Source organism: Lissotriton helveticus, chromosome 3_1 (assembly GCF_964261635.1).
Source record: "Lissotriton helveticus chromosome 3_1, aLisHel1.1, whole genome shotgun sequence".
Taxonomy (NCBI): domain Eukaryota; kingdom Metazoa; phylum Chordata; class Amphibia; order Caudata; family Salamandridae; genus Lissotriton; species Lissotriton helveticus.
This window is the reverse complement of record NC_136061.1, coordinates 1,967,172,963-1,967,200,243: the sequence shown is the minus strand read 5'-3', so window position 1 is coordinate 1,967,200,243 and position 27,281 is coordinate 1,967,172,963. Positions and strand designations below refer to the sequence as shown.

Below are 27,281 nucleotides of genomic sequence, written 5' to 3'. Positions count from 1 at the left end.
GACTGGGTTCGAGTCTTGGCAGTGACGCACACCATCCTGTGAATCTGGGCAAATCACTTAATCTCCCCATGCCTACCAAAAGGAATGTAACGCAACTGGTGCTTATGTAAAGCGTTCTGATACCTTTGGGTCGAGTTTGCACTATATAAAAGTTAAAAAAAGAAAACTCCTGTTCGCCAGGTTCTGAAGGTTAATTGCTCCCAGTACCAATAAAACTATACTTTTGCCAATATTCATCCACCCAACTTATCCATACTGTTGTGTTTCTGCCCCTAGAAGTCCAGAGCTCAAGCGCAACAGGAATGCAGGTATACAAATTTCCCAAATGCGCCTCTTGCTCTGACCTTTCACTCCTCCCATTGTGCATCATATCCAATACCTTTCCTGTTCAAGGGACAATGCCATCTTTAAACTCATCCTAGCACCTCGGCTCACTTCCATTCAAACCAGCCACTCTCCACTTGCTCCAACTATCCACAGGTCTATGACTCACACCTTCGTCTCCTCTATCTGGATACAAAATTAACTTCTGGTGCTATCATGATCCCAACTCTCCCTCTCATTCTCTCCCCTAGAACTTTCCTTTGTTTCCCATGTCCTACCACCTGTAAATAGCCCTTGTTTCTCTATCAGATCTTTAACTTGGTTGTCCTTTCCTGCCTCCATTCACTTCATGACCTATCCCACTCATCTTTACCACCGTCCCTCTTTTCATCACAGACCCCAGATCCTCCTCTTCAAAACCCCAATCACTGCCTGACTTACCCTCCTATCTGAATTTGAGAAAATCACTCTCAACCTTCTATAAAGCGAGTCTGATTACTATTCCCTTCTACTGGCCTTACTCCTGCCCTTCTCTTGAAGTACTGCTCCTACTCCACTGCCTATTCCTCCTTTTACCCCCTCCTCTTTCACTCCATCAGCAAGAACTAATACTCATCTTTGACTTGATATAATATTTATTCCACTGGGAGATGTCATAGCACCTGCACTTGAGGAGGCTATTTAATCAGGCTACGAAACACATATTCAGAACCAAACAAATTGGGGCGAGGATATAATGCTCATGATCTACAAAAACACAAAATTGCGGCGATCGGCCTGCTCTCTACTGAAACTAGGAGAGATTGTTCAGAGAAATTGTTTAATGTGGTTTTGGGAGTAAGTGTAATCTCTCACCAGTGGATCCTTCCTCTGTCCCCCCCTCCATCACTGTTGAGATCCCCTACTACATTGCAGAGACATTCAAATGTACCTTTTGCCAGTGGGTACTTCCAGTCGATGTCTGCATCTGTTTTACCTATGCCCAGTACAGGGTAATATATAGCTGTATTATGCTAATAGCCACACCAGTGATGAATTGTACATTTTCTTAATGCATTTTCAACCACTGAACCTCACATACTTTATATCACAGTTTGTCTTTCAAACTTGAGACTTTTAAGAGTAATCCATTTTGATCAGATTTATAAGCTTGTAAAGGCTATAGATTTTAGGGTGCTATATTCTTGTATACAATCACAATTTACTTTTTATCACTTTCTGTTGTCATAGTAAGCTATTTTACTGGTCAGCAGACCAGTGAAGGTTGTCCCCAGGGCTTTAAGTGGGATGAAAGGAGATGGGAGGGGCATCTCTAAAAGAGGTGCGGCTTATGTATTTAAGGGTGTGACTATTAAGTTATGTTTACACTGTTCGTACTTGTACGCTTTGTGTATATTCATGGGTGTTGGTAAGGCAATGCAAGTAAGATTGTAGTTTGTTTTAGTGGCATGGTCTGCGGAGTTCACAAGCCCTGTTTCGTGTACTTTTAATTGCTGACTGGTTCTGGTATCTGGCTGAGCGAGTGGTTAGCTGTTTGTGAGTGCTGACACAGAGCACAATGGGTTATTGTATTGGCTTTCGAAATACATTCTGCTCGTTTTTTAACTTCTTATCACATTACATGGTTTGCTTTTAATTAACAGTGACTTAAACACACAAATAAAATGTATGTGAATTTTATAGTGTGCCACCTGATTAGTATTTTGGTACCTGTTTGAGTTTTATTTGCATCCTGATTGTAACACAATAGCTGTCCCAGACGTAGAACCAGCCAGGACGATTAGTTTTGTCAATGGTTGTTAGATATATAAGATAAATGAGTAACAAAAATGATTTTCATATAAACCCAATTGACACACACTGATTGCTACATTCATATAGTTGCAGTCACAATGCTAGATTCTCCAATGACAGTATTGATTCAGATTATGGACTCCACATGTCAATTTGTTGTTTCAAATCTTGTGTCCACAAGTCATTAATTTTGCCTGTTCCTAAAGCTGGTTCTTCATAGTAGCCAACACGTGTTTCATCAATAATATCGACTTCGTCAAGGCTTATTTTCTTTTTTTATAAAGTCAAACTAATAGCACAGCTGTTTTATCATGAGAAACCACTGGTCCAACCTATTATGTTTATAGAGACACATGATGTTCAACCATTGAGGCATCCAATGTAAGGATGTTCCAGTTATAAAACCAGTAAGTGTATAACCAAACTTCTGTGGCAGCTATGCAACGGTAATTCTTTTTTATCAGGTACTGAGCCTGGTCAATGTAGACCCTATTCTTTCCAAAGCGGGAGCGCACTGAGAGTAGTCTGCTCAAAGAATACTCTTGGCGCACTCCCTGCTGCGACCGCCCACTTTGAGATTTCTCCCTGGGTTTTGGTCTGGTGTATGATTTTTCCTTGCTCACAAACTTAATGTTAGCAAGTTGTGTGAGAGGAAAAACTCTGTCCCACGCCGGTACGTGGATTTTTTCCATACTCCGCTCATGGAATTTTGCTGACACGTAAAGCACGAAGTTGAATTTCATGCTTAAGTCTAATTCTGAACTCCTTTCTGACCTGCTGCCCGGCATTGTTAGAAACTCGCACTGCCTTCGTCCTCAATTCAGAGCTCTCAATCGTGGCCAGGCGACTCAGTTGAATGTATGCACTATATAAGAGTAACATGCAACACGAAAAAAATACAGAAATACAACCTCCTGGAAATAGCTACACTTAAGGAATGCAACATTAAGTAAAACGTTTGTAATGTAAACAGAAACTAAATTGCTGTCATGGACTACTTTAGTATTTTTTCCACTACATTTTCAGAAACTGATCAGTGTTTTGCCTATAAAATTAAGTACAGGAGTAAGTAACAATAGGGCCCAATAAGGACTCTCTCTTAAATACCTGTTTTTAATTACTACCGGGTCTGAGACCCAGAAGGTCCCTTCCACTTAAAGCACTTGTCCATGAACCTGGCCTTGATCTTACTCAAATGTCAGTGCATCGTTTTTAAAAACTTTTTTTAGTCTGGACTCTCAACTCGGTACCATGAGTTAAAAACACGTGAAGAACTGCTGGACCTTTGCCATTTGCAGTTGTGCATTTGAACATACCATGGCACTTTAATTCCCTCTTTCCACTCGTTGGTAGATGCAAGTAACATAAGGAAATATGCCTGAAGTTTCAGGTTGGTCTACTATTCAACCTGTCTTGTTAATAATGCACCATTAGTGAAATACTTATTGGGAGCCTTGATCAAGAACTTTTCTGTAAATAATTCCATTCGATTCATCTCCTCCACAATAGAAATTTTCTTTTAAGGTGCCAACATTTACACTTGTTTAGCACATGTATCTCTGGTAAAAACCAAGTATTAAAAACTTTCATTTTTATGAGTCAGTTACCTTGAATGTAAGCCTTTAAGTAGACCAACCTACCTGCCTACCAATTTTCAACGCTCTTCCGTCATGTTTTGTTTGTCATTTAATTACATATAGAATTGTGAGTGGTGGCGCCCTTCCATCCCTCCTCATTTAAAACAAAAGGAAACAAATTAAATGAATGTTTGTCTTCTAATGACTTATGTTAACACTGTGTCTCCATAATGAACTCCTGTCTGAACTCTTGAACTAACTGTAATTTGCTTTGTAAATGTTTTTCAGATCCCGTTGCAAACCCTCTGGAGGGGGCGCACTGTGAAACTATTAGACTTCGTGGAAGCCCCTGCTGACCCAGGATTTCAGGGTATTTCATATGAAATGCTTGTCCTTAATGTTGTCATAAATGCATTTGTACATTTTGCAAGTTTGACTCATGCTCAAAACGTATTACTTAGGCTCAAAGCTGCAATAAAAGGATCGCTCTGCAACAGACCAGGAGAATGACCTGGTTTCTAATTACTACTGCTGCAGTTAACAACCGATCGTGTCCCAAGGCAAGCCATTCTCTTCCCTGTAGCTTCATTCACTTATTTGACAAACTTGTGAGTGAATATCAATGCAAGCACCCTATCAAAATAGGACATTTACAGCTTCCTTTAACTCCAAAGAGTGTTTTCTTTATCTCCTTTAAATGATATGCACTGGTATGGCTGTGGTTAGTTACACTTTTCTAGGCACCTTTTTCATAAACCCAAACCACACAACATGTTAAAAGAAATACAAAATAAATTACCTGGATCATATTGCCTTACAAAACTCTTGTATTAAAAATACTGGTCCCTAAAAGCATCACACTTAACTTATCTGCATAACAACGTCCGGGTAACAGGCAAGGTGACAGAAACCATGGGAAGCAGATATAATCCACATACACAAACCAGGGAAGTAAAAAGAAACATTTTCATAATACAAGCATAAAACTCTGCTAAGTTGAAATTTTAAAATATACATGAAAGTTCTAGCCAATTGGTTGGAAAACTGCTTAAAGTGGACCTGGAACAGTCAGTGTTTATGCACATGTTCAATAATATCTGAAGGGTCCCACACCTGGTCGAAAAGTCTGACAGAAGATCTATCCTATGCTATTGATTATTGACGCAGAAAAAACATTCAATAGAGTTGAGTGGCTTTTTCAACAAGTGTTAGTGAAAAACAGATTTGGGCCGACTGATTTGGTCAATTTATGTAGCCTCTACATCAAGAATAAATTGTGACAAAACAGGATGATTTAGCCTCAGGCGTTGGACAAAGCAGGAATGCACATCACTACCATTCCTCTTTGCCCTGTCAATTGAACTATTAGCTTAACTGATCGAACAGTCACTCAATATAAAGAGCATATGCAAACATTCTGCAAAGTTTGGGCTAAGTATCTGGTTTCATGGTGAATACAGGTAGTTCGAGATTATGGGTATATAAAGAAATCCACCAGGGGTGAGGTGGAAGCACTCTCACAATTTCAATGGGGCAGGGAAAATATTAGCCATCCAGGAGTGCAAATTGAACTGTACAGGCATTGTAATGTTGGGCAAACTACTCACCTCTGAGAAGAAACAGAAGCTCTTTGTGGAAATGGCAATGCTGGGTATGCCCCTCAAACATTAGAGACCAGCAGTGGCTTAGGTGTATGATCAAACAAGATAGAAGAAAAAGCGAGACAGAGCTACTTTCAAGTCGGACATTGGGCACTATCACCAGTGACTAAAGATGCAGGGACACTAAAATCCTTGCCAGACAACCAAGTGTGTCTATTTATGCAACAGTGGGAACAGATAGCCGGTAAAGAGATAAAACAAGTAAATGCTATGGAGAGATTTACTGAAAACAACCTGCAGTGTTCAAAGAAGGGAAACTTGGTATATAATTGGTACATTACCCCTCTCCCCCAGAAGCTCAAACAAATGTACTCTAACAAGGAAGGGAATGTTGAGGGGCTGAGGCTTAGAATGAACAACAATCCATATACTGGAAAGAATTGTCAAGCCACATTATCAATTGTGGAGGAAAAGATTTACCATTATTTGGAAACTATTAATGGACTATTTCCAAAATGTGACATCAGAACTGGCATGCCCCAGAACATTAAAAACAACTGGGAATGAATTGGGACACAAAGTTATCGTCCCAAGGTGTGATGCAAAGTGAAAAGGGGAATTAAGAGCTCTCTGCTAACAAGAGATGAATACACATATGGACCATTAAGTTCATCTGTAAGAATTAAAAATTGCAGGATTTTATTCGTGTGCCCTCCAGCAGCCAATATAAATGTGGAAAAGCAAGGAATAATCACTGTGTTGTGAAAAGCCAACTTGGAACTTTCCTTGGTCTACAAGGTTCTACCAGTTCTGAAACCAGACCACCAAGTATATCTAATCAAATCAATGATGATTGCACAGCTGGACTAATACATATTACAGAAGTCTACCTGGAAAGCTTATTGACAACTTAATGTTTTAAATTAGGCAGCAGGGAAATAAGCAAATAAGTGATCGCTAATTTTACTTCCCTTTTTCTGCATGTATTTACCTATAATTGAGGAGTCCTATAACTAGCCACAAATTGTTACATTTTGCAAACGTGTACATGTTGTTATTTAGAAGTACTGTCAGTAAAGCAAGCTGAGTTTACAGCTTGCTGTATTTCCTTAGGCCAATTACCCTAAAAGTAAATGCTTTATATTATTGAGCCTTCAATACAACTTTAAACATTGTATACATAATGATGTATATCTGCCTTGGCACAGACAGTCCTCTTTGCCCCAACCATACGAGGATACTGTAAATTGGCTGACAGAAGACTTGTCCTTGATCCCAAACAATTTGTGATTAGTGTCACACTATTTCACACACAAATCAATATGTCTATATAAGTATTGTATGTGGAAAACATCTTGAACCATGCAGCACAATTTGCTTTTGTTTTATTTATATGCAGAGCATGAAGCTAGACCTGGGGCCGTGAGATATCACAAGAAGTCGCAGATATTGTTGATTCGCTGTAAGGTATAGAATGAATTTGACTTTTGTTAAGGATGCGAGATGTTATTTTCCTATGTTTTCAAGCTGGTGTTTCAAGATGTTGATTAAACCCGAGTCGGAAAACAGCTATTCCATTTCTCCACAGCAAAGATTTTATACCATTGACCTCTGTTGACACATCTCTCACTTTAATGCCTCATTTTGTAGCATAAACGTTGAAATTTGGCAGCAGATAATTACATTTGTGATGACATTCTGGGTGTGTATATATAATATATAAATACACAAGCATTCCTATATCTCGCTTCCTGTCACCCCATCCCTTATAAAGAAATCCCTTACCTGGCATCCTTCACACTCAAGCATTTGCAATGCAATAGGTCAAGCATTTACTTAACTCTCGAAAAAACGAGACCTATTGCATTGCAAATGTATTTTTGCAAAAGCACCCAATGCCAATCTTTCAGTTTAATGGCAGCCACACCCGTTTCCTTAGACGCAGCTCGTTTAAAGTAAGGGGCGTGCCCGCCATTAACTGAAAGCGCGGCATGGGGGTGCTTTACGAACAAAAGTTAAAAAAAAACTAGAAAACAAAATGTGAACCAAAGGTGCAGCCGCCACTGTGGCATGCGCTGCTATGAGAAAAAAAAAGAAAACCTCACGAAAGAGCGTGGTGAAAAGCATAAAAAAAAATAGTGCTTGAAGCTGTAATTAAAGTCTACCGAGCACAAACACATATAACGGGGTGTCCTAATGGGAGGTTACAAATGAAGACAAGGAGGTTACAAATGAAGACAAGGCGGTAATAAGGAGAGACTAACATGCCTATTAACGAATTAGAAGCCAGCATTCACCAAGTACAATGACTATCGAGGCAAGATGGCGCCCACAGGAGTGGGCGTGTAAGCTGCTCGCTCTCTGCCTCTGCCTACAAGTTATCGGCGTTTCGCGTTATCTGCAATTCGCGCTGGAGGAGCGGGAGAAGCAAATACTGACTGCAGCGGCTGAAAAGTGAAGTTTGCGATTTTACCTGCGAGGTGGTACTTCTCAATGAATACAAACTCTTTCCATACGGAAATTTTGTAGCTGTAGCTGTAGCGGACTTCACAGCCATCGTTTTTTTTTTTCGGAAAAGTTCAGTGGTATCATCGGTGACGTTGGGCGATCTCTCTGCCTAGAGGCTGGATTGTTCACACCTGCGGCACCTTTCAACAGAACTGCTCCGGCACGGCTCCGGCAAACACATCGTGGAGATGCCGCCTAAGGGAGCTCGCGGAAGACCGAGAGCTGTAGAAGAGCAAGCTACAAGCTGCGGAAAGGAGGTGAGCGATGCTTCCCCCGACAGTCAACCTAATTTGGCCAAAAGTAATAAGGGAGATTACGACAATAAAAAGAAAAGTGCGGTTGGGGAAAAAAAAATACCTGTGATCTTTTCGGCATCTAAGGACAAACTTAAGGGGAAAAAAGGCTCACCTTTGGGCTCTGGCTAGCTCACACATGGATGCTGTTAGCGATTTATCAACTTCAATAACTATTGCTGTCCCCTCAGTGGAGGGGGTCCCGGCCAGCAGAAATTAAGCACATCCCCAGGAAACGCTAAGGGTGGTCAGAGAAGGAGATTTCACTGCTTCTACTATGGGGAAAGTGTGCTTACTAGATGGCACACTAGGTAACATTATGAAGAGGAAGGAACTGGCTTTCGAATCCGAAAATGCAGATATGCTAGTTGAAGACACTCAGGCTCAGACACAGGAGGTTGATTCTGGAGACTTTTACTCATTATCTGAACAATCAACAACCTCATCATGCGAGGAGTTAGTGGCGCAATATGCACAGCATATGAGCTTAACTGGAGGCAGCCCCCATAACAGTGAATGTTTAGAGGACTCAGTAGATTTTGAAACCAGCCCTTGCACTGTTCGCAAAAAGCCTGAAGCCACATCAGACAAGGAGGCTGCGCAACGTCGAAAGTCTCAGACTGATGCAGATACGGTAGCGCATGGAGAGGAAGAAATATCCCTCTCACTGATATACCAGTCGATAATGTCTTTTGAGAGAAGAGACACAGGAGGAAAGCCTGAGAGTGCAGAACTTGTGCCGCAAACTTCAAAATTCATTTCACAGGCTTGCAAAATCACAGTCCGATTTTGCTCATAGATTCACAGAATCTCGGATATCTGTTATGGAAGAGGAAGTTGCCCAACAAAAGGTTAAGAATGAGACTTTGCGCGGTATCAAAGATGACACACAATGGAAACTGGCCGAATTGGAAAACAGATCTCGTCGAAATAATCTGCGAGTGTTACAGATTCCAGAGGGAAAGGAGGGGCAGGATCCTCGCAAGTTTATTGTGGACTTATTTAAAACAGCATTTCCAGAACTCAATAAATGGGACTGGGATAGGAAGATAGAGAGGGCCCACCTTTTCCCTTTTAATATCTGGCTCCGAGCAGGCCAATCCGATCTTAAACCTAGGGCTATTTTAATTGCCCTTAACAGCTTTTTGGTCAGAGAGGAGGTATTTAAATTGGCCTGCCCAGATAAAAAGCGCGCTGGCTCAGATTTTGAATTTTTTTGTTCGACCTGATTTTTATAAATACACGGTCGAGATTCGTTGGCAATTACGACAGATCATTTCTCAATTTCAGGTCAAAGGAGCACAGGACTTTCTATTGAATCCAGCTAAATTGAAGGTTATTTTTCAGGATCGCACACATTTTTTTTACTTCTGAGGGTCCTACAAAAGAATATTTGAATTCTATTCAGGTTTAATGGTGTTAATAGTGAAATGTTGGTTGTAGAAAATTTGGTATGCACTCCATATCTACTCTAAACTTTCTCCATATTCATATATAGCTTTGCAGGCCTGTTGTTCACGATTATTATTTCTTTTTCTCTGAATGGAATTGCATTAGCCCAAGCAAGAAGGATGGGTCCTTTGTTTGTGACAATATGTAGGTAGACGCAGAAGCCATGCAGTAGCTGACATCTGCAGGACAATAAGTCCTAAAGCCTTGTTACTGGGAGGGGGGAGGGCGGTTGGGGGTGATGAGGGGAGTAGGGGTGGTGGGGTTGCTGGGGGTGTCACGGTGCTGGGGTATAAAGGGGGAAAAATTCACAGTTCTAATAAGGGAGGAATATAAGACAGTGGAAAGATTTAAATGTAAATGGGTTGCTTATTTTTCTAGTGCAGTATTCAACTTTGATTCTTTATGGCTGTTAGTGGGGTGAAAATATGCTCTGTGAATGTTTCAGGCCTTAATAATTACCAATAAAAGGAGGAGGATGGCTGCTGAACTTCGTAATATTCACCCAGACTTTGTTTGTTTACAAGAGACACATGTATCTTGGAGCAAACAACAGATTTTAAATGATTTAGGGTTTTCGGTAGTTGCTGCGTCACAACAATCAGGGACGGTTCGGGGGGTTGCAATTTTATAAAAATCTAACTCATATAGGTGTATTCGTAGCTCGGCGGATAAATTTGGCCGGTGGGTCATTGTGGAATTTTGTGGGAGCATGCGTAAGTTTAATTTTACGTTATGTACCATTTATGGATCGAATTTAGATGAGGCTGTAATTTTTGAAGATCTGAATACCGAATTAGCGGCTTGGCCAACTCCGCTGATCATCTGTGGAGACATAAATATAAATTTAACCAATCAAGAGTTGTTGGGCTCCTAAGATTATAAAGGACGGAAACCACGGGTCTTTAAGGCTCTGGTTAATTTGTTAAGGATCATGGGCTATTGATGCATGGGGAAAATTATATGCAACAGACCCTGGATATACTTTTTATTCCTACCCTCATAAAAAAAATGGTGAGATTAGATTATTTTTTTACATCCTCCGCTTTACTGACTGGAGCAGAAATGCAGTTATACCCTAGAATTTCGTCAGATCATGCCCCTATTTTACTAGTACTGACTGGGATAGGGGAGATGGCAAGGTGTAAAAAATTCACTTTTTGCCGGAAATTATGTCTTGATGATCAATTTAAAAAACACATAGCCAGATGGCTGGAGGAATTTTTTGAGAATACTAGTCAATCGGCTAGAATAGACATAGTATGGGATACATTTAAGGCCTGTTTTAGGGGTGAAGCAACGAGCTTTGGACTGTTTTTCCATAATAAAGCAAAAAGGGAGATGCTAAATATCTTCTCTGCTTTGAAAGGGGCAGAGGAGAAACTGACCCACGGTATGAAACATAAGGAGAATATTCAACAACTTGAAGATGATGTAGCCAGGAAACGTGCTAAAATAAGAGGGGTTTGGGATCAGGAAAATGCAAGGAAATATCAGGCCCATCGGAAGCAATGCCATGAATGTGGTGAAGCAGTTGGGAGATGCCTTGCCCTTAAACTGCGCATAACTGAAGCAAATGGACGTATAGCTGGACTACAAGACAGTGCAGGGTAAGTAAGAACTGATACACTAGGTATCTTGGCTATCTTTCATAAGTTTTACTCTGATCTGTATTCACAACAAAGTGCAGGGGGTGAAGGATCAGATTTATTGCGGACCCGAGATTTTCCTGAATTAGATCCAGTTGTGGCAGCGCAGCTTGATACCCCAATTACTATGCAAGTGTTGCAATGTGCAGTTTAGTCTCTAGCGATGGGTAAAGCAGCAGGCCCGTATAGCATTCCGGGAGATTTATAAGCTTTTTTTTAATCAATTAAAGGATATTATGTTGGCAACATTTAGAGACGCTCAAATGGGTGGGGCTCCTAAATCTTGGGATGAGGCAACAATAGTTGTATTTAGTAAGAAAGGCAAAAATCCAGAGCTACCTAGTTCATACCGCCCCATCTCATTACTTAATTGCGATGGGAAAATTTACTCAAAGATATTAGCTAATCGGTTGTCCAATGTTATAGCTTCTTTAGTGTCAAACAGTCAGCACGGATTTATTCCTGCTTGGGGTACAGTTTCTCATATTAATAAAGTAATCACTATGTTTGATATCGCTCAAATTGAGAAGCGACAGTTGGGGCTTATTTTATTAGACGCAGAAAAAGCGTTTGATCATGTGGAGTGGGAGTACTTCCCACTCGATTACCTATTCATCCACTTGGTTGTTTTTATGATTATATTTCGTTTTTTATTTCTGTATGTAATTTGATTTTAAACATGATGGATTGTATATGCTGACATTTTCAAAAATACTTGTCTTATTTATTGATTGTCACATGTTTTTTAATAAATTTATGTTGTATATTTACAAATAAATTAGACGTATACCATATTGCTTCTCATTTTCACTGTTCTGTACACTGCTTCAATTTTTTGCACCCTTATCATTGTTGTGTGTAACTGTACCTAATATCCTCATAGGACCCCAAAGTTGCCTAGGAATTGTTATTTTGATTAAAAAAAAAAAAGTGAGGGACGTATTATTCAGTATGGGGATCTCTCAAAACAATATAATCTTCCTCACTCACATTTTTTTAAATTTCTCTAAATTCGGGACTTCCTTAATCGCAGAAAGGTAAAAATTAGTCCAAATGTGCTTATGGAAGCAGTAAGGGTTCAGGGGAAGATAGGATCATTGTACAATATACTGTCTTCATTTGCAACTGATGATCTCGCAAAACATAATGCACGGTTGGAGGTAGCATTGCGGGAAACTGATATTTCTATTGCCGAGGCTCTAGATAGGGCTAACACAGTTTTTATCTGCAAACCTGAAAGCACAATTTTTTAAAACAGTATTTAATTTCTATTATACTGGGGCGATCGGTATGATGGAAGATGTTATCGTTGTGGGAGTGAAAATAAAGACAGTTTACATATATTTTTTACTTGTGTTAAACTTAACTTTTTCATTCAGGGTATAGAAAAGTTTTTTTCTAACATTTTCGGGCAATCATTAAAATTAACACCTGCCCTAATGATTCTAGGAATGGGACAGGTGGTCAAGAAAGAGAGCCTTCTGTATAAACATCGGTATTTTCTGTTTGTCGCAATGACTGTAGCCCGATTATGCATAGCCGCAGGATGGCTAAATCCTGATCCCCCATTGTTCGAGACCTGGCGGGCAAAAATATACAATTTAGTTCATCTTGAACTGAGCCTTTACTCTATAAAGGGGGCACGGAAACGAAGAATCTTACTCTCTATATGGGAAGAATTTTTTGATTATTTGAATACATGATGTAATCCCATTGTGTTTATGATTAATTTAATTCAAGTCTTCGTATATATGTCATATGTAATATTCTTTTTTTTAGTCTGATTTCTTTATGGTGTCGCATGTCTCCTTTGATGCTGTAAATATTACACATAAGGGCTGAAACATGTCGACCCCACTGTAAGTGGAAATAACCAATACATTAATTGGCACATTTCCCTACACATATTTTAAACCTTGTCAGACTGACCACTGAATACATTTTTATTTCTGGTACAGTATTCTGACAATTTTAATAACACATTTTTTTCACACCACTGTCACAAAAAATCCTGCTCCGCAGTAATCTGGCTTTGTAGCACACCAGGGAGGCATTCGGCTTCTCCTGGTGGGCCCGATGATGAAGCATGTCACCACCCAGGGTGGTGAGTGAGGGCTTCTAATAAATCCCTAAAAATTTCCAATGTGTAGTTGACGGGAACATATTGATCTCCGATCATGTGCTAATTTACCTTGTCTTTTCGACACTCTCTTGTTGTTTTACCGATATAGCCTGGGGGACTGAGGGTGTCCCTTCTCCCTCTCTCTCATATTGTTATTACTCCTTTGATGCTGGAACTGTGTTGAACAAATAAAATTAAAAAAATACCAAGGACAATGACATAAGCCAATGAAAAATATGGGCGGAGAGTGGGCAGAGCTTCAAGTCCATACCTGAATACAGCATGCCTTGCAGAGCAGTGCATGTGCTGCCCAGGCTTGACTTAAAACCTCACAGCTTCACCCTAGAATGAAACCCCTTACTTGGAATCATGCTACTCTCCTTGACCTGAAACATTTACTTGAAATTCTGCACTCAACCCACACCACAATATACATTCCCTTTATCTTGCCCAGACTATGCATTCTCACCTCATGTGCAAGGTATGATATGTTTGTAAAATGCAACATCTAAAATCTAGGAGGCCCATTCTTCCTTCTGCATGTTTGTAGGGTGCTTCTATTATAATGCTCTCTAAGAGAGTTCTGATAAGCTTAGGAAACATTTGCACTGATTGAGTTGGCTGCTCGTGGCTGTCCAGTGATAATACACCATTTGTCCTTGCCATTATTGCTTTGCCTCCTTGCAAGAAAAACAAAGGGTTTTATTTTACTTCTGCCGTGTTTTGTCATTGTGACTCGTATTAGCAATTTTGTCTTCATTGTAAATGTCTGTTTGTTCATGTTTTTTTGTTTACGGACTCTCGGGTAGATGGCACTACTGTACTTTAAAGTCAATTAGATAGGTCAGATACTGCAGATTTGGTTGATATAGAGGTTTGGTTTCACAAACCCCATGGCTCTCTCCCCTTAGTGTCCATCCAAAATCTAGTACATTTTCCATAGCTTGAATCTTAGGTGCCATCTGCCTGTAAATTCCCTATGGTGAGCTCTTTTTTTTTTTTTTTTTTTTTTAAAAGACGTTTATTAATGTTCAAAGGTACAGTACACATAGCGAAGCCTACAACCCTGCGGGCCGGCTGCAAATGAACGGTGAATCTTGAGGGTGTGGGCCATCATAAAAAGGGGCATGTCGTTACGTCCCTTGTGTCCCCGGTGTGCTAGGACATACAGAAGATGGTCACATTTTCTGAAGTCAAGAAAGTAAAAGTCCATAAATGACGCCTTATTTTCCATTTTTTTCCTAGAACTGAGCCATAAAAACGGCAAACTAAACAAAACAGTTCGTATCGGTATGTCCCAATGTTCCTATCGCGGTTTCCCCACTCGAGGTCCGTCCCACTGGCACGGCGTTAGTAGGTGCCACCCCTGAACGGTGTGTCGTTTGCCGATGCTGCTGCAGTGCAGCCAGAGGTCAGAGGTGTGCGTGCGCAAGTGTGCCTGAACCCGGAGTGGGGCGGCCCCTGCGGGCCATGGTGTGTCAGTGGTCGCCGGCCTTGTTATTGGAGCATGTGGCATTCAGGTGGAGGAGCCTCGCCGCCGGTGTGGCCATCAGCGTCTACGCCAGCAGTCACCGTCTGTAGTGCCGTCAGTGGCTTCTGCCCACGTCAACACTAGGGGTCAAAGAGGCCACCGTCCGTGAGCAGGGGTCCGATACTGTAAACAGGTAAACATATATGTGTTGATGGGTGGGGGGGGGGGGGGGGGTTGGAGTGTGCTTGCGGGGGCGATGTCAGCGACTTTGTGTTTGGGGCGCGCTGCTGGGCAATGGCCACTGATGGGCGCCTGCGTGAGCGTCGGGTCGCGTCTGAGGTTTACGCGTTGGCTGTGTCTTGTCTGTGTCAGGGGGGGGGGGTGGGGGGGGGGCGCCGCTTGCGGTGATTCCTGCGATACAGCATTAGCCTCTGTGACCCACCTCTGGCTTCACCCAGTCTACGTGAGCCCCCTGACAGTGCCCTCCCCCCTCAGGGACCCCAGGATACCATCCCAGTGCTGAGCTATCGGGAACTGTCGCAGGCCCGCCGTTTCTTCCCGGTGGAGCGCCGTGCTTTCCGCCCCTGCCCAGTTTGTAAAGGATGCGAACCAGTGTTTTGGGGTAGGCGGTTCCCGCCGTTTCCAGTGGCGCGTAATCAGCCGTTTGGCCGTAACGAGGCCCAGATCCCAGAACCGCGCCTGCGTTTTGTTCAGCTTAGTTCTTTTATAGAGGCCGAGAATGCACGCCTCCCACGTGTCCGGCAGTCCCGGGCCCGTGCTGTGGTTCAGGAGTGAGGTCACCTCCCCCCAGTACGTGGTCAGGGTCGGGCAGTGCCAAAGCATGTGTAGGATATCCGCGCCTAGCAGGTCGCACCTGGGACAGACGGCAGTGTCGATCGCGAAGTATCTGTTTATTCTATCTGGCGTTAGGTATGCCTGGTGCAATATGTACAGTTGGATGACACGGAAGCGGGAATTGCGGGGGATGTTCACGGGGCTAGCCAGTACTAGGTTCCACTCCTTGTCTGTCCAGTCCCTCCCACGATGCGCCGCCCATTTAGCCCTAATCTGCTGCGTGGGTTTTTGCGTGTGAATGAGAAGCGCCTGCGCTAACCAATGCGTGATGTGCGAGCCTCTGCCCATTACATGTAGATATTGGACCAGGTGGTGCATCGGCGGTTCATCCTGGATGTCGCCCCAGGAGTCAGTGTATGCCCGTATTACCGTCGCATGGAGTAGGAACTGCCCGGCCGGGAGCCCCGTGGTGTCAGATAACTCCGCAAATGAGAGCAGGGCCCCGTCAACATACAGGTCACCCATGGTCTCTACTCCAGCCGTGACCCAGTGGTCCAGATTGCGCTGCGTAACCGTCCCGCTCCTCCTGGGGGTGCCCAGCAGGGGGAGGGCAGGGGCATATGGTCTGGTGCTTTGCGTCAGCTTCAGGCTGCGGAGAAAACATTTGCGGGCCACGGCTACGTGCATGGGCAGGGGGCGGGGTCCCTTGGTCAATGGGTGAAACAGGGCGCAGGTCTGAGGATGCGTCCACTGGTAGGCCGCTGTGGCCGTATCGTCCAGATGTGCATCGCTGAGCCAGTACGTCACCCATTGGAGCTGTGCGGCCAGGTAATACAGCTCCATGTTGGGGACAGCCAATCCCCCCTCCGCGGTCGGGGAGTACAGTTTAGCCAGCGCCACTCGAGGTCGCCCCGTGTTCCAGATCAAGCCACGAAGCATTGATTCCAGATCGCGGAATATCCGCGTGGGGACATACGTGGGGATATTCGCGAAGTAGTATAGCAGCCTAGGGAGCGCTATCATTTTAATAAGAGCTATGCGGCTGGGCACGTTCAGCGGAAGGGTTTTCCAGAAGGACATCTGTGCTCGCAGAGAAGAAATGGCGCGCACCAGGTTGCCCTCCAGTAAGTCCTGTGGGTCTCTATAGATGCGCAGTCCGAGGTATTTAAACGTGGTCGGGTACCAAGCGAGTCTGGCCCCTCCAAGATGCACATCACAGTCTTCCTGATCACGGCTAAACGAGTATGCCCCGGACTTGGCCCAGTTGACCCTGAGGCCCGAGACCTCTGCGAAGGTCCGGAAGATGTCCGACAGCTCGGCTGGCACCGCGGTGAGGTCCCGCACATAAAGCAGCAGGTCGTCTGCGTAGAGTGAGACTATGTGCGTTCCGTCAGCCAATGGGATCCCCCATTCCGCTCCTCTGTCCCGCAGCAGAGCTGCTAGTGGCTCAATGGCTAAGGAGAAGAGGAGGGGGGACAGGGGGCAGCCCTGCCTGGTGCCTCTGCGCACCCCGATCTTCTCCGACAGCAGCCTTCCCGTCCTCACACGGACACTGGGGCTCTGATAGATCAGACCGACCATGTCAGCAAATGCATCTCCCACCTCAAATCTGTCCAGCACGGCTCCCAGGTATGGCCACTCTACCGAATCAAAGGCCTTCTCCAGGTCCAGGACCAGGCACCCCGATCTAGGCCAATGCGTCAGAGCCGCTTCCTGAATCCGGAAGAGGCGGCGTAGATTACGAGACGTGCTCCGCGCCGGCATGAAGCCATTCTGATCGGCGTGTACCAGAGCTGGTGCCTCCAGGGCTAGGCGGCGGGCCAGTAGCGAGGTGAAAATTTTATAATCTGTATTTAGCATGGCCAACGGCCTATAGGACCCCATGAGTGCGCCATCCCTGCCCGGCTTCAGCAGCGAGACCAAGTTTGCCTCGTTAAGCGAGTCTGGGAGTGCTGATTCTTCCATTGCTGTATTGTACAACTTGAGCAATTCCGGAACCAGTGTGTCTGAGCACGCCTTAAAAAATTCGGCGGGCAGTCCATCCGGGCCAGGTGATTTGCCGTTGGACAGTGCGAAAATGGCCTCGCGTATTTCGTCCGCAGAGAGTGGCGCCCCTTCCCTATGGTGAGCTCTTACTTAAAGGAGATGCAGCCATTTACAGAAACCCAAGGAATTGGGTTATTCCAAGAGGTATGTACCTAATTGTACACATTTATGTCCACTATTTTTTATTTTTTATTTATTTATTTATAAAGTAACCCATGATATATTTTATGGGTCACTGCCCAGGATCGGATGCCATCTGATTATTAATGGCTATAGAGACAGATCATAAGATGCTATTAGCGGCTAGAAGGTGATGGGTCGAACCCAAGCTCAGTATTTACTTTAACTTCACTGCCACCATTCACAAAAGAGTTACAGAAACAAAGTTAACAGATATATTTCATCTAGTGCATGTAAGCAGATTCCCATATATATGTCTAGCTTTTTGTGTCTGTGAACAATGATGAACTAACGTTTGAGAGACTTGCGTCCCTGGCACTGGTATGCAAATCAAATCCTCTTGTGTACCAAGTGTGTGTGTGTGTGTGTGTGTGTGTGACTGTCTGTACCAATTACCAAAAATTTAATAATTGGTGCTTCTTTGAGGTTCATGCATCTGTGAATGCTCACAAGCAAGCTCCATCATACAGCATCTGTTTGTTGTCTTTTGTAGTACAGACAGTCCAAATATCCTTCTATGAGCTTTCTGTTAGATAATCAATCCGTTATGGATTGTCGATGTTGCTGCAGTTGTCCTATGGGTGATTTTAACTTTTTATTTCAGTATCATTCATACATGCCTGTTCCTATTTGGTGCAACTCCCAATTATTCATCACAGTTAATTCATAGGTTTTGCTGATTAGTTGATTTTTTGTTATTACCATTGTGCAGCTTTTGAATACATAAGTGAGTGAAGGAAATCAAACTTTGAGTTTCTTTCCAGCCTTTATGTCGGGAAAATTCTCATATTGTACCACCGAAAGAGAATGAACTGAAGCAGTAGTATGCTTTCCTTTTGTGAACAAATTCATCACACAAAATGTATAAATCCTATTATGATATATATATATATATGTATATATATATATATATATATATATATATATATATATATATATATATACACACATTTCTATGTGATGTTTTTTGATGATATTTACAATTTATTTTTCTTCTTTTTTTAACATGCTTACTATTAGATCCGACATCCTTAGTGTGGTCTTCCTTTGCATGCCTCCCCCATTTTGCTGAGCACTTTAGCACTGCTAATCTGTGCTAAATTGCTTGTGCTCTCTCCCCTAAACATGGTAACAATGGCTTATACCAAATTGGCGTATTTAATTTGCTTATATGTCCTTAGTAAAGTGCACTACATGTTCCCAGGGCCTGTATATTAAATGCTGCTAGTGGGCCTGCAGCACTGATTGTGCCACCCACATATGTAGCCCCTTAACTATGTCTCAGGCCTGCCACCGTAGTGCCTGTGTGTATGCCGTTTATTGCCACTTCGACTTGGCATTTAAAACTACTTGCCAAACCTTGAACTCCCCTTTTATTAGATATGTCACCCCAAAGGCAGGCCTTTGGTAACCCAAAGGGCAAGGCGCTATGTAAGTAAAAGGCAGGACAAGTACTTTTATGTTTTACGTTTCTTGGTACGCTGCATTAGTTTTTCACTGCAATGAAGCGGACTCCTCTCGTAGGCTAAAATTGGGAATTCCTTAAAATGCCTTCAAGTTGTAATTTCTGATCAGAAATTAGGAGCTTTTCCAATCTTTATATTTTTAGAATGGAAAGTATAAATCCTCTTTACTGGTAAATTTAGATTTACATTTCTATTTTAGAAATGCCACTTTTAGAAAGTGGACATTTCTCTGCTCATACTGTTATGTGTGCCTTACACCCTGTCTCTAAAACACGTCTGGGCTAGGTGACAGATCCCTTTTGCAATCCTTCTAGTTAGACACAGGAAAAGGCTGGGTGTGCTTTAGCACCCATCTACATTCATCTGGAATCCAATGGGTCTTCCTGGGCAGATCGGAGGAAGGGGCTTACCTTTCAAAGGGTAGTGGCCTGACCCCATACCAAGGACTGATAACCTTACCCCCCCCGTTCTTCCCCCACACTGGTAGTCTGAAGTGAGGGCTAAGATTGGTAGTGATACTGGTGCAATTCAAAACCACTCTTTGAAGTTTACTGTACATGAAAGGCACCTTTAGGTATAAGTATTAGGTCCCCCCGCAAAGTCTTGCTGCACAGCATCTCGGAACAGGCGCCAGATGACGCAAAGCCTCGCCTTGCTGACTGCGCCCCAAGACCCAAGGTATTGTGTTTAACAGGCCCAAGTGGGTCCCTGTAGCCTGCTCTCCACCACTTTGGACTTGCACCAGCCCCCCGCGACCTTTAGTGACTTTGTTAGCGCTACCTGCTTCCAAATGCTTTATTGCATTATCACTTCAACATTTTGACTTCTACTTCATTCATTTTTGTTGTTTGGTCTTGTTTTGCCCAGATAAATATTCTCTATTTTTCTAAACTGGTGTGGAGTCTTTTGAGGTGTATTACTGTGTTGTGGTTGGTATGAGTTATTGCACAAATATATTACACACTTCTAAGTTAAGCCTGCCTGCTCTGTGCCAAGCTACTTGAGTGTGAGCACAGGATAATTTAGATTTGTGTTGTGACCTACCCTGACTAGGATTGTGGTCCCTACCTGGACAGGATGCATACCTTTGCCAACTAGAGACCCAATTTCTAACACTTATCATGTTATGACCCCGGTTATCTTTTTTTTTAAAGGAATATTTAAAAGGAAGAATTGTGATTCTTTCATAGAGAGGACTGTATCCCTGTACCGCCTTAGAGGTGTGGAATTTTATCAAATATGTACTTGTTCGAGGAACGGATGCTTCAGAAATCTATTATAAATTAAATCCTCTCATCCCTTTTGGTGCAATGCTGTGAGGTGACAAATTATAGCAGCGATCTCATCATATTATCGCTCTGATGATTGCTTCTCAGATTAAACAAAGGTATCATGGTTTGGATTCTGGTAGGTCTATTTTGCCCTCTTTCTGCAAATCTACATACAGAGTATGAAATTAGACAGTGATCAGTATTTCTAGGGTTCGAATATCTTTGAGTCTATGCATACCCACAAATGTACATTATTAAGAGTATATACCAACTCCTCACTAAAAAACTTCCAGCACTGGAAAGGGGCCTGTGTTCGACCTCATGGTCACAGGTTCAAATCCTGGCGGGTCCACTCAGCCTTTCATCCATTTGAGGTCGATAAAATGAGTACCATTGAGTTGGGTAACAATAAACATGTTATTCAGTGCCAGGACACCTTTGGGTAATCGTGCCCTTTACAAATACACCTGTTATGTTATGTTATGTTATATTTGCTCATATGAAAAAGGAACTCGCAAAAGTTTACCAGAAGTATGGTTTCATGGCCTAAAGTTGTAAACCCGTATGAATTCCTGAATATCGTATATCTGCACCAGTGCAACCTGAAGGTGCACTTTGGTGACTTCCGCTAAGAAATGGGCCATCAAAGTCGTTGGTAAACCAACTACCTCTTAATAAAAAAGGAGTCTCCATTAGATATCGATTGACATACCTGCAAGTAGGAAAATTAAATATGATGATTAACATGATTTCCTTCTGTTGATCTGAAACCCATCAGAACCAGATGTATTTTAACTTCAACATGATGTACATCATATTCATGTAGGCATGGAGAGCAATTCAACCCCCTTTCTGACCTGCAATTGTCTGTAGAAAAGTAATAGTAGGGTCCTGAAGTTATAAGAAGCCCCCTGTCATTCTTTCAATGCTACATGCAAATAGGAGACACCCACCTTCTAAAATTAAAAGCATGCCATTTGTTATGTTATATGAGTTTATAACATGCACAGCTATTCATGAGTGTCCTGGCAGGGTAAGGACGGTGAGCTTTCAGGAAAATAGGTTTGTTTTCAGTTTCCTCATGAACGCAACTGGGTCCTGGTTGGTATGCAGGGCAAGAGGAAGGGCATTCCATGCAGCCGCCGCTTTCACTGTAAATGAGTTGCCCCATATTCTCTGAAACTTGAAATGAGGGACCTGAGCATAACAAAGGGAAGAGGATTGCAGGGGGGCACGCGGGAACATAGAAGGAGAGACGCCTCTGCAAGTAAAGAGGACCACAACCATGACGAGCACGGTGGGCCAAAGTCAGTAGTTTAAATTTAACTCTATCCACCATGGGGAGCCAGTGGAGAGAACGCAGTTGTTGACGGACACTGTGCCTAGCTGAAATGCCCAATTGAAGTCTGGCTGCCGTGTTTTGAACCCCCTGCAACTTCTTCTGCAGGTACCCAGGGTTACCAGCATAAAGGGCATTGGCATAGTCCAGCTGTGACAGAATCATTCCGCCTGAGGGCGGAGGGGCAAGAATGTTCTGAGAGTTTTAAGCAGGCCAAAACAACATCCAGCCAGCTTCTTAATGTCTGTTGAGAAGAAAAAACATTCATCACACCATACCCCCAGGTTTTTAGCTGGCTTCCCTGATGAGGTAGGTGATGGAAACTCAGGAGGCCAGAGCTGCTCTCTAAAGTTAGGGGGGAATTTACCAAATAACAGGGCCTCTCTCTTTTCTTCATTACACTTAAGCTGTGCCTCCGCCAGCCATTTGAAGATAGAAGATAGGCAGTGTTGAACCAGTAGTACAGAGTCCGCATCTTTGCCCCAGGTAAAAAGCAGCTGAGTGTTGTCTGCGTAAGCCATCACCTTAGCCCCCAGCTCCTCCGCCAAATAGATCAGCGGAGTAACATAGATATTAAAAAGAAGGGGGCTAAGGAAGGATCCCTGGGGGACTCACGTTGTTACAGGCTGAGGGGAGGATGAGGATGGTGGGATCCAGATCTACTCAACCCGCCCTTCCAAGAAGGACCGCAGCTAGCCCCACACAGCACCCGACAGACAAATCCTGACCAGACGTGACAGGAGAAGTGATTGCGGGACCGTGTTGAACGCCGCCGAGAGGTCGAGCAAAATTAATGCTGTTCTCCCGCCGGCGACCAAGCACTCCCGGATGGCCTCCGCCACCTTCTGTACTATGGGACGCCCTGAACCCTAATTAGGCAGGATGCAGGAGCGCCTCCCTTTCCACAAAATCCGTAAGCTGTTTATTAACCACCTTCGCCAAAGCAGGAAGGAGGGAGATAGGCCGGTAATTCCCTGTACAGAGGGGGTCCAAAGACAGCTTTTTTAGGAGTGGTAAGATCTTAGCCTCCTTCCAAGCCTGTGGTACCACCACTTTCTGGAGGAACATAATGATGGTATTCACCTCTGTATTTGCGACCTCTGCAACTACTGCCAGTATCCTCGCAGGAAAGGGTCCGAGGGTGAGCCAGACTTTAGACCCTTAAGAATTTTAAGACATTCCAATGGGTCAACTGGCCTAAATACAGACAAGGAATGAGCTGGACCAGCAGATTGACATCACATGATATCGCAGGGAGTAAATGCCGCTTGGATAGCCCGGATCTTATCCCTAAAACAGCAAGAGAGAGTGTTACACCACCAAGGTGAAAATGACGATACACTTGATTGGGCCAGAGGGGACGTGAAGCTCTGAACAATAGTGACTAAATCTGACTGCCCTGGTGATAACAGCGTCTCCCCAGGCCTGGAGAAAAGGTCCCACTGGGCCGGGGGTCCTATTGATCAAAGAGCCTTCTAGTGTAAAATGGGCTGAGAAGCAGATACTGAAGTCAAGGACCTCGCATCCGCCCCACAAAGTGGCATTCCCCCTGCAGAGATCCCACTTGTTTTTATAAATAATAGCAACACCACCCCTTCTCCCCTCCGGGCGATCAGCCCTAGAAATCTTGTAGCCCATTGGTGGGGCAAGAGTTACAATTGGATCTGAGGAGGGATCCAGCCAGGTTTCAGTTCATAAAAGCAGGTTTAAGAAATTGACACCTAAAAGGATATTTTCCTCTATATTGCCCATAATTGATTGACAGCTGTAGGAAAGTGACTTTTTCAACATGGTCACCCACACATGTTGCCTGTTATTTGATGCGACTTCGACTAGAAGTGCACTAGGTTCCTGCTAACCATGCCCGCAGTGCCAGATCTCTTTCCCAAAACTGGGCAATTGCTTACCCAATTGGCCATACCGTTAGTACCCTCTGAAAGTCCCTAGTAAATGGTACTGCTAGTACCTAGGGCCTGAGGTACTAAAGAGGGTCACAAAAGGCTGCTGCACGAATCGTGCAATCCTGAGGTACACCCACCAAGCTCATGCAGGCTGTGTGCATTGGTGCAGACAAAAGTGAAAACATGACATGGCACACCACCTGTGCACCATGCCTGTTGACACTGCATGCTGTATACGTGTCACCCCTACAGCAAGCCTTACTGCCCTAAGGCAGGGTGCACTATACTTCATATGAGGGCGTAACTGCATGAGCGGATATGCCCCATGCTTGTCAGTTCCATTACTACCAGTACCTGCTCAAAAACATCCGGTTAGGCGTTTCGAAAGTCGAAAGAAACCCTTTTGGCACGGAGTGAGGAGGACGGATGTTTTTGAGCAGGTACGTGTGGGGGTTTTGAAAGTCAATAAGCGGGAGAGAGCATAATGAAAGCAGGGTGCTGTACATATTTGGGTAGTTATATCTTGATGAATTGAAATCTAGACACGGAAGGTTCGAGCAGAAGGGTGTGATGTTGAAGGGAGATTGAGTAGCAAATAAGAATGTTTGGTGTATGCATGGGAATGTTTGGTGTATTCGTGGGTATGTGAAGAGAGGGGATGGAAAACATGTTTTTGATAGCCGTAAGATGAGGAAGGCATAGAAATATTAGTTGTAATGAGAGGGAGGTTGCTGAAGTGGAATGTTGGCAATGGGTACGAAGGGAGTGGTTAGCACTATAGTTGGTAGAACACAACAGTCTTTAAGCGACTTGGTGATCACATAGGAATGTCAAAAAGATTAAAACTGAACCGAATTTATAAACGTGATTACATCATGAGGGAGACATCAGCAAGTTTTCAGTTAGATTATGGGACATTATTTAATTCCATGTAGGTTGTTTTAAATGAGTTGCAACTGATAATCATGTTATTTTGCACATATAGTGGCGTATTGCATATTAATGCTTGTTTAATTAATTTTTCAGTTACCCCTGACGAAGGGCCCCTAGAGGCCCGAAATGCATTGGGTTTTAAATAAACTGCTTTTGAAGAACTTTGCTCTAGTACGTATTCTTGCATTTAGAGGTTCGGATGGCCCGTCTTGAATATGAGAAAACACAGGAAATGGCATTTCCTTGCATGTGGATTAAAAATGCTTTAAGAGGTTAAAATATGGAGTAAAAGTGATTAAAATGGATTCAAACAGATGATAATGAATAACAACATTTGCAAAAGCAACAGCTACTGTGCCATGGTTTGGGGCACTAACCAGTGTCCCAGAATGATGCACCCTCAGGCTAATGCCACCCTAAGATGGGCTATCTTATGTAGAGGCAACTTTTCAGAGCTAGCCATCTTGGTGATGGCAAAATCTGGAATTCTGGGATAGAGTTATGGCCTCCTCCCCCAGGAAGTGGTCATATAGGGGCCATAGATTCCCCAATGGTAGGTAGCTGTTGGCTACTATCCTACACTTCCCCAGCACCCCTAAATTAAGTATTTAGGGAAGCCCCTTAACACCAGAGAATCAGATTGTGCTGATAAAAAGAAGGGCCGAAGAGCCACAAATACGAGAACTGCAGAAGCAACTGACTTGTCACCAGCCTCACCAGCCCTGCCAGCCTGTTCTCCCACTCTCGACAATTGTGCTAAACCGCCTCACCCTGAAAGCTGCTTATCCTCCAAAGCCTGGGAGGACTCACCAGCCCTGCCAGCCTGTTCTCCCACTCTCGACAATTGTGCTAAACCGCCTCACCCTGAAAGCTGCTTATCCTCCAAAGCCTGGGAGGACTGCCAGCACTTCTCCAAGGACACAGAAACTCCAGTGGAACAGCAGAGCTGTTCTCCAGAATCTTTCAGGTACCAAAGCCTGAGCTCTGAGGCTCCAAGTCTGTGAATAACCGTCACTGGAAAGAACCACTGAACCCGAGCTGCCCAATGGTGCCAATGTGGTCCCCAGACTCTCCAGACTCCAAGCTCACCTTGGGTCTCTCCACTGTAGACTTCTCAACGCCGCCTGCAACATCTTTTCGCAGGCCCCACCTACTGCTCCTGCCGATGAAAACCAGACTCCTAAGGACACCTCTGTGCCCGCGGCCCCATGAAGAAGAGAACCGAAGATCTACCACTGTCCCTGAGCATCCTGAGGTCTGAGCCCCCCAGTTAGTTCGGCCCGACTGGCCTCCCAGTCCCACATTGCAACATCTGTTCAAGAAGACCGATTCCCATTGACTTGTGTTGGGCACCTGGCACGGTTTTGCACCACTACACCCGGCCACCCTCGTGCTGTTGTAGGTGATTTGCGGCAGCTGCCTTGGTCCTTGCCCCCATACTCACCTCAAGTCCTTGAGGTTGGGCTCTTAAGTTGCTGCAAAAAACTTGTATGCCATATTTGTTTTTCCTTCCGTAGGCTAACATTGCAGCCTCTGAATAATGCACTGTTGACTTTTTAAATGCAAAAGTATCTCTCTTGAACAACGTACTTACCTGATCATATTGATTCTAGTGCCTAAACATCAAAAGATGCATGTTCTTTTTAGAAATTGGTGTGGATCACCTTTTTGAGTCGTGTGCATCATTTATTGACTAGTGTGTGTATTGGTGGTTGTCTAACACTACTCTCCGATATGCCTAAGGCTTCTCGACCACACTACCCCCTAAAAGAGCACCTGCAGAAGCGAGCCCCTGTCCACTTGTAAAGGAATGCCAGGATTCTTTTCACAGTGTATCTCGTTATGATATTCTACATGAAGAGCCGGCTTCCTACAGCAACTCAACATAACCAATATAACACAGACCTTTGTATTGCATGGCCAGTATTATTTAATTATAAAGCCATCATTGCTTCCACTTCTGTCTTCCAGTCCTTACTTATATGAGGCAACAAACTTCCCAGAGACCTATTTCCCTTACATAAGTGATCGTAAACAAAGACTCTTTAATTAGTATCCTAGGGTTAAATGTACGACCCACCAGTTTGCGACTCGCAAATTGCATCGCATTTGCCACTCACAAATTGGGATTCCCAATGGGGTTGCAAATTGCATGCCTCATGAATATTAATGAGGCTGTCGCAATTTGCGACCCCATTGTGAATGGCTAGCACTGCCAGGGATGGTGGCCTGCTGTGGTCAGCACACCACCATGCCTGGGACTGCTTTTTGAATAAAGCAGATTTTTTTTATGCAGCCCGTTTTCCTTAAAGGAAAACGGGATGCATTTAAAAAAGAAAAATTAAACTTTTCTGTCTCTGGGACAACTGCCTACTCATAAAAAATATTTCCTCACATGCTCACAAAGGGAAAGGGGTCATCTGGGGACCCATTCCTGTTTACGAGTGGTTTACCACCTACTTGAAGTAGGGGGTACACTGCGAGTATTTTGCAGCTGCAAATGGGGTCGCAAAACAATTGTACATGGCATGATGGCCCTCTGTTAGGAAGGGACGCCCCTTC

General features: G+C 43.7%; 1 protein-coding gene across 3 annotated transcripts in view; it reads left to right on the top strand.

The window, feature by feature from the left end:
• The window catches only part of MTFMT (mitochondrial methionyl-tRNA formyltransferase), a 119,016-nt gene that overhangs the window by 78,844 nt on the left and 12,891 nt on the right, over positions 1-27,281 (top strand). The window contains exons 7-8 of one of the 3 annotated variants that reach the window (XM_078683079.1): positions 3,984-4,065; positions 6,696-6,763. In XM_078683079.1, the coding sequence (XP_078539205.1) occupies positions 3,984-4,065; positions 6,696-6,763 (150 nt within the window). The remainder of the gene's footprint in view (positions 1-3,983; positions 4,066-6,695; positions 6,764-27,281) is intronic. The other 2 variants (XM_078683078.1, XM_078683080.1) reach the window with 2 other exon arrangements.